The sequence below is a fragment of the Carlito syrichta genome, unplaced genomic scaffold, assembly GCF_000164805.1.
Source record: "Carlito syrichta isolate Samal-C Ts95f unplaced genomic scaffold, Tarsius_syrichta-2.0.1 Scaffold309885, whole genome shotgun sequence".
Taxonomy (NCBI): Eukaryota; Metazoa; Chordata; class Mammalia; order Primates; family Tarsiidae; genus Carlito; species Carlito syrichta.
The window spans coordinates 46184-62316 of NW_007253981.1; the positions used below are offsets into that span (position 1 = coordinate 46184).

The 16133-nt window shown below is 52.5% G+C and overlaps 3 protein-coding genes across 4 annotated transcripts in view; 2 read left to right on the forward strand and 1 right to left on the reverse strand.

Moving 5' to 3' along the window:
• The window catches only part of CUNH3orf84 (chromosome unknown C3orf84 homolog), a 10166-nt gene extending 4941 nt beyond the window's left edge, over positions 1–5225 (forward strand). Inside the window, exons 3-4 of the mRNA XM_008068140.1 lie at positions 4343–4399; positions 4809–5225. Of these exons, the coding sequence (XP_008066331.1) occupies positions 4343–4399; positions 4809–5225 (474 nt within the window). The remainder of the gene's footprint in view (positions 1–4342; positions 4400–4808) is intronic.
• Positions 5226–6404: 1179 nt separating this feature from the next.
• KLHDC8B (kelch domain containing 8B) lies at positions 6405–11308 on the reverse strand. 2 transcript variants are annotated; one of them, XM_021717603.1, is made up of 6 exons: positions 11206–11308; positions 9726–10236; positions 8590–8619; positions 7896–8117; positions 7700–7801; positions 6405–7267 (listed from the first exon to the last, which is right to left on the reverse strand). In XM_021717603.1, the coding sequence occupies exons 2-6, from the start codon at positions 10099–10101 to the stop codon at positions 7071–7073; spliced, it is 927 nt and encodes a 308-aa protein (XP_021573278.1). In that variant the 5' UTR covers positions 10102–10236; positions 11206–11308; the 3' UTR covers positions 6405–7070. The 2 variants fall into 2 exon arrangements, with proteins under 2 accessions (XP_021573278.1, XP_008066332.1); XM_008068141.2 differs by having other exon boundaries at positions 7896–8120; positions 8455–8619.
• Positions 11309–15841: 4533 nt separating this feature from the next.
• Positions 15842–16133, forward strand: part of CCDC71 (coiled-coil domain containing 71) — a 4025-nt gene continuing 3733 nt past the window's right edge. Inside the window, exon 1 of the mRNA XM_008068175.2 lies at positions 15842–15932. The gene's annotated coding sequence lies outside the window, so the exon portion shown is untranslated. The remainder of the gene's footprint in view (positions 15933–16133) is intronic.

Genomic DNA, 16133 nt, shown 5'->3' on the forward strand with positions numbered 1-16133 from the left:
GTTGGAGTCTCACTCTGTCAACCAGACTGGAGTGCAGTGGCCGCTCCCAGCCATTGCAGTCTTGACCTGCTGGGCTCCGGCGATCCTTCTACCTCAGCCTTCCGAGTAGCCGGAATTACAGGTGTGCACTACCACATCCGGCTAATTTTTAATTTATTGTAGAGATGAGGCCTCGCCAATTTGCCCAGGTGGGTCTCGAACCCGCGGGCTCAGGCCATCCACTCACCTTGGCCTCCCAAAGCACTGGGATTACAGGCTGAGCCACCGAGCCCGGCCCAGAGTAGTATTCTAGGATACACAAGCAGCAATTTGTTTAACCATTCACTTACTAAAGGATATCTAGGCTGATTCCAACTTGGGGTTCATATAAATAAAACTGTTATGAATATTTGTGTACAGATTTTTGGTTGAATATAAAAGTTTTTGTTTTTGACCCAGGAATACAATTGCTGGGTCATATGGTAGTTGCATGTTTAGTTTTTTAAAGAAACTGCCAAACTATTTTTCAGAGTGGCTGTACCATTTTACATTCTCAACAGCAATGCGTGAATGATCCAATTTTTCTGTATTCTCACCAACATCTGGTGTTGTCTCTATTTTTAATTTTAGTCATTCTGATAGATGTGCAGCAGTATCTCATTGTGGTTTTAATTTGCATTTCCATGATGTTTAATGATGTTGAACATCTTTTCATGTGTTATTTGCCATCTGTATATCCTCTTCAGTGAAACGTTTTCGTGTCATTTGCCCATTTTCTCATTAGATTGTTTGTTATTTTACTATTGAATTGTGAGAGTTCTAGATGCTAGCCCTTTGTTGGATATATAGTTTGTAAATATTTTCTCTCAGTCGGTAGCTTGTCTTTAATCCTCTTCACATAGACCTTTACAGAGCAAAACATTTAAAACTTTTGATGAGGTCCAATTTATCAATTTTTTCTTTTGTGGCTCTTGCTTTGGGTGTTAAGTCTAAGAACTCTTTGACTAGCTCTAGATTCTGAAGATTTTGTCCTATGTTGTTTTCTAAAAAGGCCCTGGAGCCAGGGACTGTGGCTTATGCCTATAATCCAAGCTACTCAGCAGGCTGCAGTGGAATGACACTTGAGGCCAGGAATTCAAGATTAGCCTGGGCACCATAGTGAGACCCCATCTCTAAAAATATTTTAAAAAATTAGCCAGGCATGGCATGTACCTGAAGTCCCAGCTACTTAAGAGGTGAGAGGGGTTCGAAACGCGCCTGGGCAGCGAGACCTCATCTCTATAATAAATCAGAAAATCAGCCGGGCGTGGTAGCACATGCCTGTAATTCCGGCTACTTGGAAGGCTGAGGCGGAAGGATCGCTGGAGCCCAGCAAGTCGAGGCTGCGGCGGCCGGGAGTGGCCACTGCACTCCAGTCTGGGCGACAGAGCGAGACTCCAACTCAAAAAAAAAAAAAGAGGTGAGAGGATGGCTTGAACCAGGAGTTCAAGGTTGTAAGCTATGATTGACTGGGCAACAGAGTGAGACTCTGTCTTAAAAATTAATTAAATAAAATCTAAAAAATAAAGGGCCCTGAGCTTTTGTTTTTGCTGTGTTTTTGAGTCATTCTGTCACCCAGGCTGGAGTACAGTAGCATGATCACGGCTCACCACAGCCATGACCTTTTGGGCTCAGGTGACCATTCTACTTCAGCTTCCCGAGTAGCTGGGACTACAGGCATATACCACCATATCTGGATCATTTTTTATTTTTTGTAAAGACAGGGTCTCCTTATGTTACACAGGCTGATCTTGAACGCCTAAGCTCAAGCAATCCTCCCACTTCATCCCCCCAAAGTGCTGGGATTACAGGTGTGAGCCTCCATGCCCAACCAGGCTCTGGATTTGTTTTTTGTTTTTTGAGTTGGAGTCTCACTCCATCACCCAGGCTAGAGTGCGGTGGCATGCTCACAGCCACCCCAGCGTTGACCTGATGGGCTCTGGCAATCCTTCCACCTCAGCCTTCCAAGTAGCTGGAACTACAGGCACACTATCATGCCTGGCTAATTTTTGATTTATTGTAAAGACGAGGTCTCGCCAAGTTGCCAGGGCTGGTCTCAAACCCACAGGCTCAGGCAATCCACTCGCCTCGGCCTCCCAAAGTGCTGGGATGACAGGCTGAGCTACCGAGCCCAGCCTGGCAATTAGTTTTTAATGCCCATCACGTTAGCTTGCGTTATGAAAAATGAAAGGTAAGGCCAGCCAGTTACCCACCTTCTTGGAATTTTCATTCTGTTTAGAGACTATCATCAGACTATCTAAGGCAGGAAGCCCTAAAACGGAAGCCTGGTAAAGACACATACAAGCTGGGCTCGGTGGCTCAGCCTGTAATCCCAGCATTTTGGGAGGCTGAGGTGAGTGGATTGCCTGAGCCCATGGGTTCGAGACCCACCTGTGCAACTTGGCGAGACCTCATCTCTACAATAAATAAAAAATTAGCCGGGCGTGGTAGCGCGCGTCCGTAGTTCCAGCTTTGGAAGGCTGAGGCGGAAAGGATCGCTGGAGCCCAGCAGGTCGAGGCCGGGAGCGGCCACTGCATTCCAGTCTGGGTGACAGAGTGAGACTCCAACTCAAAAAAAAAAAAAAGACACATACAACAGGCTGTATGTGTCTGGTTCTGGATTCTGGTTCCGGAATCTGGGATGGAGCCAGCTCCTGCATTTTATCCGGGAATCTGCTGTCAGCCACTGCTCATATTCCCAACCCAGTGAACTTCAACTTACCAGATCATGCCACTTCTGGTCTGCTGCAGGAGAAGCTAAGTTGCTAGGGAGGGGACGGCTCTGGGGGCAGAGGTCAGGTACAAAGGCAAGGAGATGGTTTTAGAGAGATTCCTACAGAGTCTGGAGGCCTACGAGGTGGTCTTCCTCTGCCTGGGAATAGGGCAAGGCTCTCTGACCCCAACTGAGTCAAAGCAAAAGCCCTAGAGCCAAAGCCTTCTGTGCCTGTTCATTGATTTAACAACAAACATTTATTGAGCACGGTGCCAGGCATTGTTCTCAGTGCTGGAGTTACAAATGTGAGCAAAACAGACAACAAACTTTGCCCACAAGAATCTTATGTTCTAATGAGGGACATCAGATGATAGGTAACTTCATAACATATAATCATATAGTATGTTAGCAAGCAAAAAATGCAGAGTTGGGGTGATGGGACCACTGGCACAATGTTCAAGGAAGGCCTCTCAACAGGGAGGTGAGAAGGGATCATATGGCCAGTGGAAGGAATAGGTGGTGCAAAGGCCTGAGATGGAAGAACCTGGTGTATCTGAGGCACAGTGGGGAGACCAGCATGGCTGGAGTTTAGCAGAAGTGCCAATATCATGTAGGTCTGACGGACCACTATGATGACTGGCTGTTAATAGCAGGATGAACTATTGTGGATTTTCAGCAAACAACATGTGATCTGATTTATGTTCAACAGAATTATTCTGGCTTATAACAGGACAATAGAATAGAGGGGCAAGCTTGAAAGCAGAAACACCAGGAGGGAAGCTCTTGCAACAATTCAGGCAAAATCACTTGAGCCCAGGAGTTTGAGACTCCATCTCAAAATAATAATAATAATTCAGGCAAGAGAGGAAGAAGGTTTGGACCAGAGAAAGCAGTGGGTATGCTGAGGAATCATCTGATCCTGGGTACATTTTGATGGAAGTATCAACAAGATTTCCTGGCACATTCGATGTTGTATATGAGAAAAGAATCAAAGGGACTCGAGGTGTTTGGCAGGATCTATCTGCCATGACCTGAGCTGGGGGAGGCTGCAGATGGGAGTGAATTTAGAGGATGATGTAAAGCTCAGTTATGTGTTTGGAAATGCCCCATCAGCGTTTACATGGAGATGTGGATTATGCAGTTGCTACTAAGTCCAGGTTCAGGAGAGAGAGCTCGAGCTCAAGACAGAAATTTTGTTTCCAGATAGCATTTAGGGCCAAGAGCTTAAGTATGCTGATGATAAGTGTGGATGGAGGGGGAGAAGAGGACGAAAGTCCTGGGCAATCTGGAGTTAAAGGGCCCAATGTGAAACCCAACCACTGCTCCACTGATGGCAGGATGTCCAGGCAAATGCTTCAGCACTCTCTTTAATCAGTGGTCTCAGAGGCACTGCTTCAGGACAAGTCCCAGGATGATATATCCTAGTAGTGAAGTGTTGCCTCCTAGTAGTGAAGTGTTGCCTCTGCCCTTTCAGTTAGTTGGCAGTTTAGCAGGGACAGTGGCTCCTGGCAACTTCTCTCCATTATGTGCCCTGAGGTAATATCTGGGCGGGGTAGGGGTGGGGGGAGATAGGCATCATTTCTCCCATTCACCTTCTTTCTGTCTTTCAAGGAGCCTGCACAACAACACTTCTTCTCCAAGCATGACAATCGCACTTCCTTCGACAAAGTGAGTACTGAGGAGAGGAAGAAGAGCGGGCAGTCCCCCAGCCTATGTTGAAGTCAGGACAGAACAGGCGGGGTAGGGTGGAGGAGATAAGAAACTAAGGGAGGTCTTCTTATGTAGGCAGAGGAGTGCCTATCTTCCCCACAAGCTTCCTCCTCTGTGAAACATCCCATTCCCCAAACAGAAGCATCCTGCACTGGTTTCCTCCGCTAGCTTGCCTGACAATGTGTGAATATCATGTGAACCACTGCCTTTCTTGGGTGCTTCATCCTAGAATAGAAGGCATTGCTGGGGAGGCAGGCCAAGGAGGCCAGGCACAAGACAGGTATCACCAAGCAGCCTTGGGGTAGGAGGGCCCAAGAAGGTGCTTGGTACCAGGACTGTGGGCCAAGGGCCCTGTATTGTTGAGGAGGGCCCCTACTGCCTGCTGCAGGGAATCGGAAGGCGGAAAGACCTGGAGCGCCTGTGGCAGCGGCATACCTTCCTGCGCTGGGCACCCTGTGAGATGGAGTTGTGCCAACACGGGCCCCTCGAATCTTCCTACCAGACTGATTTCCGGCCAGGCCCAGGACTCAGTGGCCTCCCCCAGCGCCTTGTCCACTTTGTGCAGGTCCAGCCTCCCCATGCCAACACCACCTACCAGCAGAACTTCTGCCCACCAACCCGGGGTGGCCATTGTGGCAATCCAAAGGTAGGGACCAAGCCACCAGTCACTAACATACTGCCTGACCTCCCAGGGATCCCAAGACCCAAGATGCTACAACACTACCTTCATGCTGGGGTCTCTGAGTGTCTAAACTGGTCCAGAGCATTAAATAAGGACAGCTGACACAGCAGCATGTCTGTACTTGCAGCCCAAGAAGTCTCAAAGGTCAGACAACAGTGATGCACTGCCAGGCTCCATGTCTGACTTCCAAGACACTTGTGCCCATGGTGTCTGTGTGCTGGGCAGGGAAGGTGCCACCCTGGGAGCCCTGCCACCGAGTGAGAAAAAGTAAGGCCAGCAAGAGGCTAAGAGTCCAGGAGGGTTGCCATGACCAAAGCAGGTGGGTTCCAGGGCCCCAAACACTTCTCTGTTCTTGTAGCAAACCCAGATGTGAGCTTCCTGTACTCAGTATAGCTGCAGGGAAAGCAGAGCCAGTGGCCACTACTAGTGGGCAGCAAAGGCTGGAAAAGGCAAGGGTTGGCAGCTACCTCCAGGGGGCTGCTGCCTTAGAGGAGTTTGGTGGGTGGCCACAGTGCTGCCCAGGAGATGGGTGCCCCCCCAGCTGAGAGAGAGGGAGATGACCCTGGCCACAGAATCCACTGGCCCAACCTTCCCTTTAGGGGTAAGCAGAAACCTGAGGAGACACTGTGTAACTTGAATCTGGAGGCCATCCTAACCCTGTGGTGTTTTGCTGTTTTCTGAGCACTTCTTTGGTCATCATATATATATAATATATATATATAATATGTATATTATATATATAATATATATTATATATATATTATATATATATATATATATTTTTTTTTTTTTTTTGAGTTGGAGTCTCACTCCATCACCCAGGCTGCAGTGCAGTGGCACACTCATGGCCACCCCATTGTTGATCCTTCCATCTCAGTCTTCCAAGTAGCCAGAACTACAGGCACACACTACCACAACCGGCTAATTTTTTTGATTTATTGTAGAGACAGTCTTACCATGTTGCCCAGTCTGGTCTCGAACCCACAGGCTCAGGCAACCTCTTGCCTTGGCCTCTGAAGTGCTGGGATTACAGGCTTGAGTGACCACATCCAGCCTCTCTGGTCATTTTATTAACGTACCCAAACATCCAGGACAGTAGGGGAGGGGTGTCATCCCATGTCATCAAAGGAGAAGCTGAGGTTTAGATGGGGCTGAAACACAGATCATTTGGGGGGCAGAAATCACGTCCAGGAGGCTCTCTCTGGACTCTCACCCTGAGAGCACTGAGATCCCCAAAGGAGGGAAGGGGATGTGAAAGCAACATGGGAATTCACACCAGGGTTAATTCACCAGATTTTAGCAGCACTTTTACTTCCACATCCAAACTCCCTGGGTCCTCACAACAGCCCTGTGAGGTAGGTAGGGCAGGAAGGTTTCAGAAATCCCCATTTACAGATGAGGATGCTGAGGCACAGAGAGGTAAATGACTTGCCCAAGGTCATACAACCAACAGTGTAAAGGGCTCAAAGCCAGCATCCCTCAGGCCCTCTGGAGGTTTAAACATCCTCTCCACTCCCTCTGTGTCCCCCACCCTCTTTGAGCTCTCCTGGGTCTACAGGGACCCTCAAGGCAAGCTGGCAGCTGGGATTCTTCAGGAACAGCCACGGGGGTGGGCCTGGTCAACTCCAGATAGGCACTAACCTGAGGATGAGGCCAGTTCTCCCTTCTTCCCACTTCCCAGTTGGACAAATGGTCTAGTAGGTTCCAGGGCAAAGGAGCTTGGCATGGTCCATGAATAAATGGTGATAAAGGTAGGTGTGAGCATATTTGTGTCCTGCACTAAAGACTAAGGTCCTCCAATCCAAGTCCCCAAGGCAGTGTTTCAGGTACCCACCCCTGTGCCTCTCTCATCCCACAGAGCCACAATGAGTGTTGTCAGCAGCAAAAGGAGCCACAAACACTGCTTCTGGCAATAAGTTGCTCCAGAAGACAAGTCCCACCAGACCTTCAGACCCCATCACGAAGACACAGTGCCTCCACAGCTTGACTGGGGCCCTGGGCCACACCCCCAATAACAAATAGCCGAGGCCCAGCCTGTAGGCTAGAGCAGGAGCAGCGAGCAGTGGGCATGGCAGGCAGTGCCTCCCAGCGCCGCCGTGCAAGGCTGAAGCTCTCCACGGAGCCCAGAGGACACGGCTGGTTTCCTGCAGGAAGGAGACAGAAGGTTGTAAGAGGCACAGGCTGTAGGGGCTCCAGTCCCTTTTGCTCCCTGAGCCCAGGAAATGGCCCAATAGGTATCACCCCAGGATGAGCTATCAGTGCATTGCTCCTCATTGCCCCTGTTCATCATTCATTCATTCATGTTTTTATTTTTCACTTGGCTGTGCATTCAGTGGCCATTTGTCCTGTTTCTGTTTCCTAGGCCCCTGCTGGTGCAGAGGCCCCAGTCAGGCACTGGGGATACCCTGAGAGCTGGGCCAGGCAGACCACAGCTGCCTCTTCACAGATAGGGAAAAGGAGCTCACAAAGTTCTGACCCTGGAGTGCCTAGAGAAGAACAAAAGATGGTGCTCATGCTGAGGGCTACTCTTTCCTGACTTGGGCCCCCCTCCTCTCCCTAGCCCCACAGAGACTTACCGAGGCCCCCGATGGCCACAATATGGCCCCCAAGGGAGCCAACCACAAAATCAGCCCTCTTATCCTTCATGCGCAGGCTGCGAGGCAGCTTGGTCCAAGACCCTGTGGGAGAGGGGAGGTCAGATCTAGTCACATAGCCACTATGCCCTCCATCCCATGGAGAGTGGGAGGACATCCCAGGACAGCCACTGCTCACCATGCTCCAGGTTAAACATCTCCACAGTGTTGACAAAGTGTGGACGGGAGTAGAAATTGTGGGGCCCAGGCTGCTGCAGGCCACCCAAGCTAAAGACGCTGCCTTCGGTCATGACACAGCCAGCAAAGGCCCGACGGCTGGGCAGGCTTGGGTGCCGGGTCCAGGTACGGGCCTCCAGATCAAAGGCTTCAAAAGCAGTCACTGGAAGCTTGCCCTGGCGGCCTCCTGTCAATGGAATTGGGGCACCTAGCAGGGAGCCCAGGCGTCTTGGTGGGCTCACTCACCAGGTTGCTGATCTGCCTGCCCCAGCCTCCCACACCCAGCGGTGTGCATCTGCACATGAATCATCAACCCTATAGACCCTCAGGCACTAGAGTTTGATTTTCCAACTCCGGCAGGGCCACCAGAGGTCAGAGCCTCTCAGCAGGCCTGGATCACCCCAAGAAAGCTTCTCTTGTTCTGTCCTCCTGGACTGAACCTGATCCCTACCCCAGTCAACATATGAAGATGGGAACTTCTGGACTCTAGAGCCCCTTTCCCACATCCCCCAGGCCCTTACCCAGGACATAGATCTTGTTCCCGTGCAGGAAGGTGGAGGCCCCGTAGCAGGGTGTGGGCATGGAGGGTAGCGAAAACCAGCAGTCCCGGCGGGGCTCATATACCCGTACCTGGGCCTGGGGGGCCGTGTCGGGGCCCATTCCCCCCAGAGCATACACCATACCATCTGCATAGAAAAGAGTAGTTCAGACTGCACCCCAGCCTAACCAGGGCACCCCACCCTGACGGCTGCCCTGGTTAGGCCTGGGGGTGGCTGGAGACCCACTAACCGAAGTGTATTTGAGACACTACTTCCCGGCAGCAGAAAGCCTACTACCTGCCTGGAGTGGGGGCTGGAAGAGCTGGGATTCTCGCTCTGGCCAGGGCCCCTCTGAGTGAAGAGCAGGAGGCAGCTGATCTAATTATAATCAGTCTCTGTTTCCCTGGAGACACTATGGCAACGGAATCTGGCATCCAAGCAGGGCTGGCCTGGACCAGTGGGTGGTCAGATTTGGAGGCCACAAGGTAGGGGTTCCCCTGGTGGGAGGAAGATGGGGAGTGGCTTAAGCCAGGGGTGGGGAGCATATCAGGCTGCTGTTCATGGATTTCAATCTTGGGAGGGGGCTGCAGGGGCCAGTTGGGGGATACAGGTGGGGCTGGGAGAGGGGCTTGGGTCTGCATGGTAAAGATACTAGCCACAAGCCTTCTGCCTCAGGAGCCTCCCAGTACCTTTGTACTATACTTTCACTGTAATATGTTTTTGTCCTCTGTTAAATCCTCAGGGTTAGTTAGGGGTATGTCTGGGGGCCCTGGAGGGATGGGCTAGTCAGTTGGAGGCTTCCATGGCAACCATCCCCAGGTCAGTTTGGTTTTTGTCTACATCAGGCTCCCTGGTATATATGTAGAGGGGAATATAAACATTTGCCAGGCTCTAAGCCTTCTCCCCTACCCCCACCCCAGACTATTTATAACCCTGGAAGTCATTAGGCCACCCCACCCCTTGCCTCTCAGAAATTTAGAAATGAGGAGTTGGGCAGGGAGGTGGCTGGGGCCTCCCATCATCCTGGGAGTCAGCTTGGGCTCTGCCCCCTACCTCACAGTCTGAAAAGGCAGTTAATAGGAGGCTGCTGCAATATAGCTCAGAGCTAGGTCGGAGAAGATATAGGAGCAAGGCCATGTCCAAGGGACTCATGCAAAAATCACAGCTCTTGTCCAATCTCTGAGGGTAAGGGACTAAGGAGAGAATGGAGGGTGTTGAGGCACCTGGGGGGCCTTCCTTGGGAGGCCACTCACCTCTCTCCACAGTTGCAACCCCCATGGCTGCTTGAGGTAGGGTGGCCCGACGCTCCCAGCGGCCCTCATCAGCCAGGAAGGCCTCCACAGCAGCTACTGGGCTCTGGACTTCATCTACACCACCCACCACTAGCACCTGCTTGCCCAGAACCACAGCAGCTGCACCAGCTCGGGCAGTGGGCAGGGGCGCCAGTGCCAGCCATGTGTGTGAGGCCATGTCCAGTGTTTCAGCAGTGTCCAGGGGCAGTCCAGCCCGGCCACAGCCCCCCAACACCAGCAGGTGCCCATCTTGGTGCGCCACTGTGCCATATACCCGGCAAGTGGGCATGGGAGGGAACACCTGCCAAGCAAAGGCCTGGCCACCTCCTGCAGCCATGGTGTTCACTGCCAATGGCAGACCATGTTATCTGCTCAGGCTGCAGGCCTCACTGGGGAGGCATGATAGGGCCTCATCTTGATTCTGCCAGGGCCACAGGGGGATATATGACCAGTCCAGGGACTTTGCCTTCACCTGGAGGAGAGAGGAAAAACAAGGGATCAGGGCCACTGACCAGCCCCTCAGGAAACAGATGAGCAGCCTGTAGCTGAGGGCAGGGGCTGACCCAAAATCACTGATGAGAAAGGCAGGAGGAGAACCCACCCCCTCTGGCCAACACACTTTCCACTCCCTCCTGGAGCGGAAAGGAGGACAGACCCCAGAAACCCAGGTAACTTTCCCCTTCCCTTTAAGGGCATGAAGGATTCTCCTCCCCATGCCCTGCCCTAAACACTCAGAGCAACCAGGTCAAATCTGGATCTAGGTGGGAAGTAAGGTGACTAGAATAGGACTCTTCATCCTACACCCTTTCCTTTTCCCTCAGCAATCCTCACACTGTTCTGCATAAGAGGAATCCTACTATATCCTCCCCTTACTGGCTTCCAGTATGCCCTGGGCAGTCTGGGATCCAGTCATCAGGGGTCCCCCCACATGTCTCGGGGCCAGATTCCAGAGTATCCTTACAACAAATATCCTAGGAGTCATTCCACAGGGTTCATCCATTTCCACCAGCAAAAGGCCAGGCCAGGGGTATTTGGGACTTGAGGGGAGTGGGAGGGTTGGACATAAGGGTTCTGCACTCTCCCTTTGAGGTCCACTCTGCAAGGTTTGCCCACGCCAGGCCCCCAAAGGCCAGACTCCCTAGCGTCCAGAAGGCAGGGTTGCTGTTTTGGGATCTCACGAGCACAAGACTCTAGGGTCCCAGAGTCCAGGTCGTTTCCAGCAAGAATGGACAGCAGGACTTCTGGGTCTCCTCTGGGAAGATCCTCCAAGTTTCCCGGCTTCCCCTTTCCCTCGGGGTTTACACTCCTGGGCCTCTGGCAGGAGGGCCTCCTGGCCCCAAACTTCAGCTCACGGGTGGGGGTGCAGATCTGAGCTAATGCATTTAGGGCTCTATGTCCCGCGCCCCAAACTTCCCCTGAACGCAGCTCCCTTGGGACTCACCAGCCGAGGCTCGGATGCCGCCAAAGCACTGGGTCCGCCGTTCCGCCTCCGCTGACGCCGTACCAGTCTGGGCTGAAGACGGGCTCTGGCTGGGATACGGCACGGCTCCGGCACGGCTCCGGCGTGGGGCGGGGCTGGGCCGGGTCCGCCCCTCGCCCCCCAACCTTCCCCAGTCGGGGAAATCTCCTCCCGCCTTAACCCTGCACATGCCGTGGCTGTAGCAGGGTGCGCCTACCCACAGTCACAAGCAAATAAACAGATAAATGGACATGTGGACACTGGACCTGTCAGGATTTAGAGTCTGACCTCGGACAGGGGTAGAAATGGGGCAGCGGTGACCAACACAACACATGTAGGACGAGGAGTCGTTCTGAGCCGAACTCAGCCAGAGTGAGCTGGCTGTAGAGCGGGCCAGCAGAACCTGGGGACTTGAGTGACTGGCGCCCGCCCACCAGGCTAAGACAGGCTTCTCGGTGGAGCCCCTTGAAGGCCCCTAGGGGCGTGGCCTAGGCCTCTCTGGCGGAGGCGGCCGGCTGGGTCGCCCTTAGCAGGGCAAAAAGCGGGACATAGAATAAATCCTAGGATGTACATTGAGGCTATTGGGGGATGGAAGAACAGACTGTGCTGGCCTCAGGGAAGCCCGGGTGCGGGGAATTCTTGGAAGGAGCGGTAACTCTGAGCAGGGGATGAGCTAGAAGAGTTAGAGGCCTTGAGACCACCCAGGTGGGTTACTCTGGCCTCATCCAGTAGGACCTGAGACCTGAGGCCCAAGGAATTTTATGTCTATCCATCTTTAGGGTCCTGAGCCTGCCTCTAGCCAAATCTGGGGTAAGGTGAGAGCAAACTGATGTGATAAGGGCTCACCTACCTCAATCTCAGACACTGGCCCTGCCTATCTTCTGAACATTCATAGTATTAGCTGAGTCTTTGAATTGGAGACTCACGTGTACAGGTCAGTGGTAACTGTGGGAAGAGGTCCTTGCAGTTATCTGTGTCTGCTCACTGGCTTTTCCCCTTTTCATAGACAATGTTTAGTTTCTCCAAAGCAGACCTGGAAATGAAGATACAAGTGCATATGGCGTGGGAGGTGAGACCAGGAAACACCAGCAATGGCATGGAGATAGGGAAAGCAGCTTAAAGTAGGTGTCATCAAGCAAGTTACTACTGTGGACAACTGGGACCAAATCCTGCTGAGGACTCAAGGAGCCAGTGTAGAACACGAACCTCACATTATTGCTTTCCTCAAGAGCAAGGGAAACTAAGATACTCATTCTCAAATTCCCATTGGGCATGGGTTGAGAGCTCTTTGGGGGCATTAATTTCTGGGTCTAACTCACTTCTGGCCTTCCCAGAGTACGGATAGAACACCTTCCCCATGACTAGAGAGAGGGCTTTCAGCCCCTTTCAGGGGCTGACAGTTGGAGTAGAGGGCCTGCACAGAAATGGTGGTGCCAACTGGGCTCGGTGGCTCAGCCTGTAATCCCGCGCCTTTGGGAGGCTGAGGTGAGTGAATTGCCTGAGCCTGCGGGTTCGAGACCTGCCTGGGCAGGCGAGACCTCATCTCTACAATAAAATCAAAAAAATTAGCCAGGCATGGTAGCGCACGCCTGTAATTCCGGCTACTTGGAAGGCTGAGGTGGAAGGATCGCCGGAGCCCAGCAGGTCGAGGCTGCGGTGGCCGGGAGCGGCCACTACACTCCAGTCTGGGCGACACAGTGAGACTCCAACTCAAAAAAAAAAAGAAAAGAAATGGTGGTGCCAAGGCTGGTTATTGCACAGACCCTGACTAGAAGGTCTTTATCCTCCCATCTCACTTTGCTCCCGACTTGCTCCTCACTTGGGGCACTGGTACCTCCCCCTACAGGATGCTCACATTGCCCTGCAGACCCCTTCACATTTGCCACTGTTCCCTTTCTAAGCTCCCTCCCCCTCCTTTCCAGCAATTAAGCACTTATAAGCCACCTGCCTTTAGATACCTTCCAGCCCCCTGAGTCCCTCTAGTCTCCCCTTATTCCCCTCCAGTCAAACTCACAAAGCCATCTGCCCTCCCAAGCTCCAACTCCTTGTTATATGCCACTTCAGTCTGCTGCCATTTCTCCAAAATTGCTCTTGCAAAAGTAACCATGGAATACTCTACAGCTAAAACTCAACTGAAATCTTGCTGACATCTTCAAAGTTTTACCTCTTGTGACCTCAGCTTCCTCCTGCTGCTTGTCCTGCCTCTTGGAATTGTTTGCAAGCCTTGTTTCCTCTCCCTCCGCAGGGAATGGCTCCTCAAGATTCAACCCTGGCTTTTCTCCCTGGTACACATACCCTTTCTTGGAACAATCCCTCCCAGGCCATTACCTTCACTCACATCTAGATCTCCACCAAATTTCTCTGCTCAGGTAGAGACCTGGTCCTTGGCTAGGCCCAGAGTCCACTTAGAACATATAAGATGCCAAATGGGCTGGGCGTGGTGGCTCATGCCTGTAATCCCAGCACTTTGGGACATGGAGGTGAAAGGATTGCCTGAGCACAGGAATTTGAGACCAGCCTGAGCAACATGGCGAGATCTTGTCTCTACAACAAATCAAAAATTCTACTGGGTGTGGTGGCGCATGCCTGGTACCAGCTACTTGGAAGGCTGAGGCAGAAAGATTGCCTGAGTCCAGGAGGTTGAGGCTGCAATGGTTGTGAGCAGTGTGCCACTGCCCTCCAGCCTGGGTAATAGAGTGAGACTCCAACTCAAAAAATAAAAAATAAAAATGATACCAAATAGAGAGCAAGGATTGGATCCTGGGATCACCCTGTGTTCTTTTCCTACCTCTTTCTATCTGATCGCAGTTATGCCCATGGGTTCAGCATCCACCAAAGGTCAAGTCAGATTGTGCTCTGATGAGTGCTCCCAAAGAGTTCCATCTAGGGCATATGTGGCACCAGGAGGCAAAAGATTCAGCGTCTTTTGCCTCAGAAAGATAGGTACCCATTATCTTTACCCCAATCCCTGCCATCACTCCCTCCCCCAGTTCTCATACCTGAAAGGGACATGGCCAAAGGATAGTCCTACCCTTCTTGATCCTCCATTTTTCCCTGACCTTTGTGCTGAACATCACCAGAGAGGGGTCTGGACATGCCTAGACTAGTGCCATCCATGGAGGCTGGGCTCTGACTCTTCAAGGAAGTGGCTTCTGTTTGCCCAGCCAAGGCCACCTGCACACAGGAAGCCAACACTGCTGGCTTTGGAGAAGCTGTAGAAGACAACTGGGTGGAAGGTGAGATTGAATCAGTCTTGAGAGTAAACAGTCAACTCTCAGTCATGGATAGGGCCAGAGACAGGGCTCACCTAAAGTTGGGAGCTGGGAACACCAAGTTGGGAATTCCTGACTGCACCCCATAAGACCCTGGCCTTTGGAGCCCCACTCTTCCTTTCTCTCTACCAGGTCAAGGAACTAGAGGCACTGATCCTGAAGGAGCAGGAGGTTTTGCACTTCCTGCTGAGCATTTTGACTTTAAAGACACTGGGGACCCCACTATCAGTGCTGAGGCCCTAGGAAGCTAAGGGGCACCAGGTGAGGCCTAGGGCACTGCTGAGTAGGGGTACCTAGGTCCCTCTGTATACGCAAGGGGAATACAGAGCAGCCAGAGGATCTGGGGTCATATGAGGAGGGAGGCTGGGCACAGTGGCTCACACCTATAATCCCAGCACTTTGGGAGAATGAGGTGAGAGGACTGCCTGAGCCCGTGGTTTCGAGACCAGCCTGGGCAACTTGGCAAGACCTCGTCTCTACAATAAATCAAAAAATTAGCTGGGCATGGTGGCACTCACCTGTAGTTCCAGCTACTTGGAAGCCTGAGGTGGAAGGATCGCCTGAGCCCAGCAGGCTGAGGCTGTGGTGGCCGTGAGCGTGCCACTGCACTCCAACCTAGGCTACAGAGTAAGACTCCAACTCAAAAAAAAAAAAAAAAAGACTGGAGACACAACTTCCTGCCATTGAGGGGCTGAGTCTAAGCCAGTGTTTCCCCACTACACTTGTGCACACATGCCTGAGTAAGTATGCTCAGGCCCAAAGTGGTGGACTGGTATTCACAGACTGACCATGCACAGCCTTGGGTTTGTGTGCAACACTTCTAATCACAAATGCACACCAGCCTTTCATGCCATGTGTGGTAGGCCCCAATCTCAGAAAGAGAGGCAGGTCTGCTGTCCTCACAGGAGGTACCCTTACTGTAAATCAACAGGGTTTCCCTTGAGACACTCTCTGTCGGTGGCACTCCCTTTCACCCTCTGGTCAGGTGTCTGGGATAGCAGTGGGCCTTGTCAATGGCTGAGGGAGGACCAGTTCAGGATGGCCTGAACTTGGCCAGGAGTCCTTCCTAGATGTCACTGCACTACCAGGTTCCCTCAGAGAGGGTGTCAGACAACCCTTAATCTAGTCTTAGCTAGGCTCCAGTGAGTCCTGCCAGGGGTTCTGTCCTAGGACGTCTCAGTTCCTCAGATTCCCATACAGGACCAGAAAAAATTGGAGAGATCTCTGCGGCCACCACCTCCAGGAAGACATCCCTGGTAGCCATTCTGCACCGTCCCCAAACTTTAGGGGAAAATGGGGTCTCGCAGGTTAAAGGTCACTGGGGCGAGCTGGGTCCCGGAAGCGGAAGCTCAACGCACTTCCGGCGCGCAGCGGGCGGCCATGTTGGAGCAGCGGAGGCGGCGCAGAGGCGCGTCTTGGGTCCCCGCGGCGGCGCCGGTAGGTTGGAGCCGCGGGCCTAGCCGCGCCGCGGAGGGGTGGCCCTTGAGGCGGCAGGGTGGACGGGTCGGCGGCCGACCTTTCCTGGACCTGCGTCCTCCGCTAGCCCACCCGAGACCCCCACCCTGTGCCCAGAGACCCCACCCTGGAGCTGCGCGGTCCCGGTCGAGCTAGCACCTCGCCCCTCACCTTTCGCTGCCG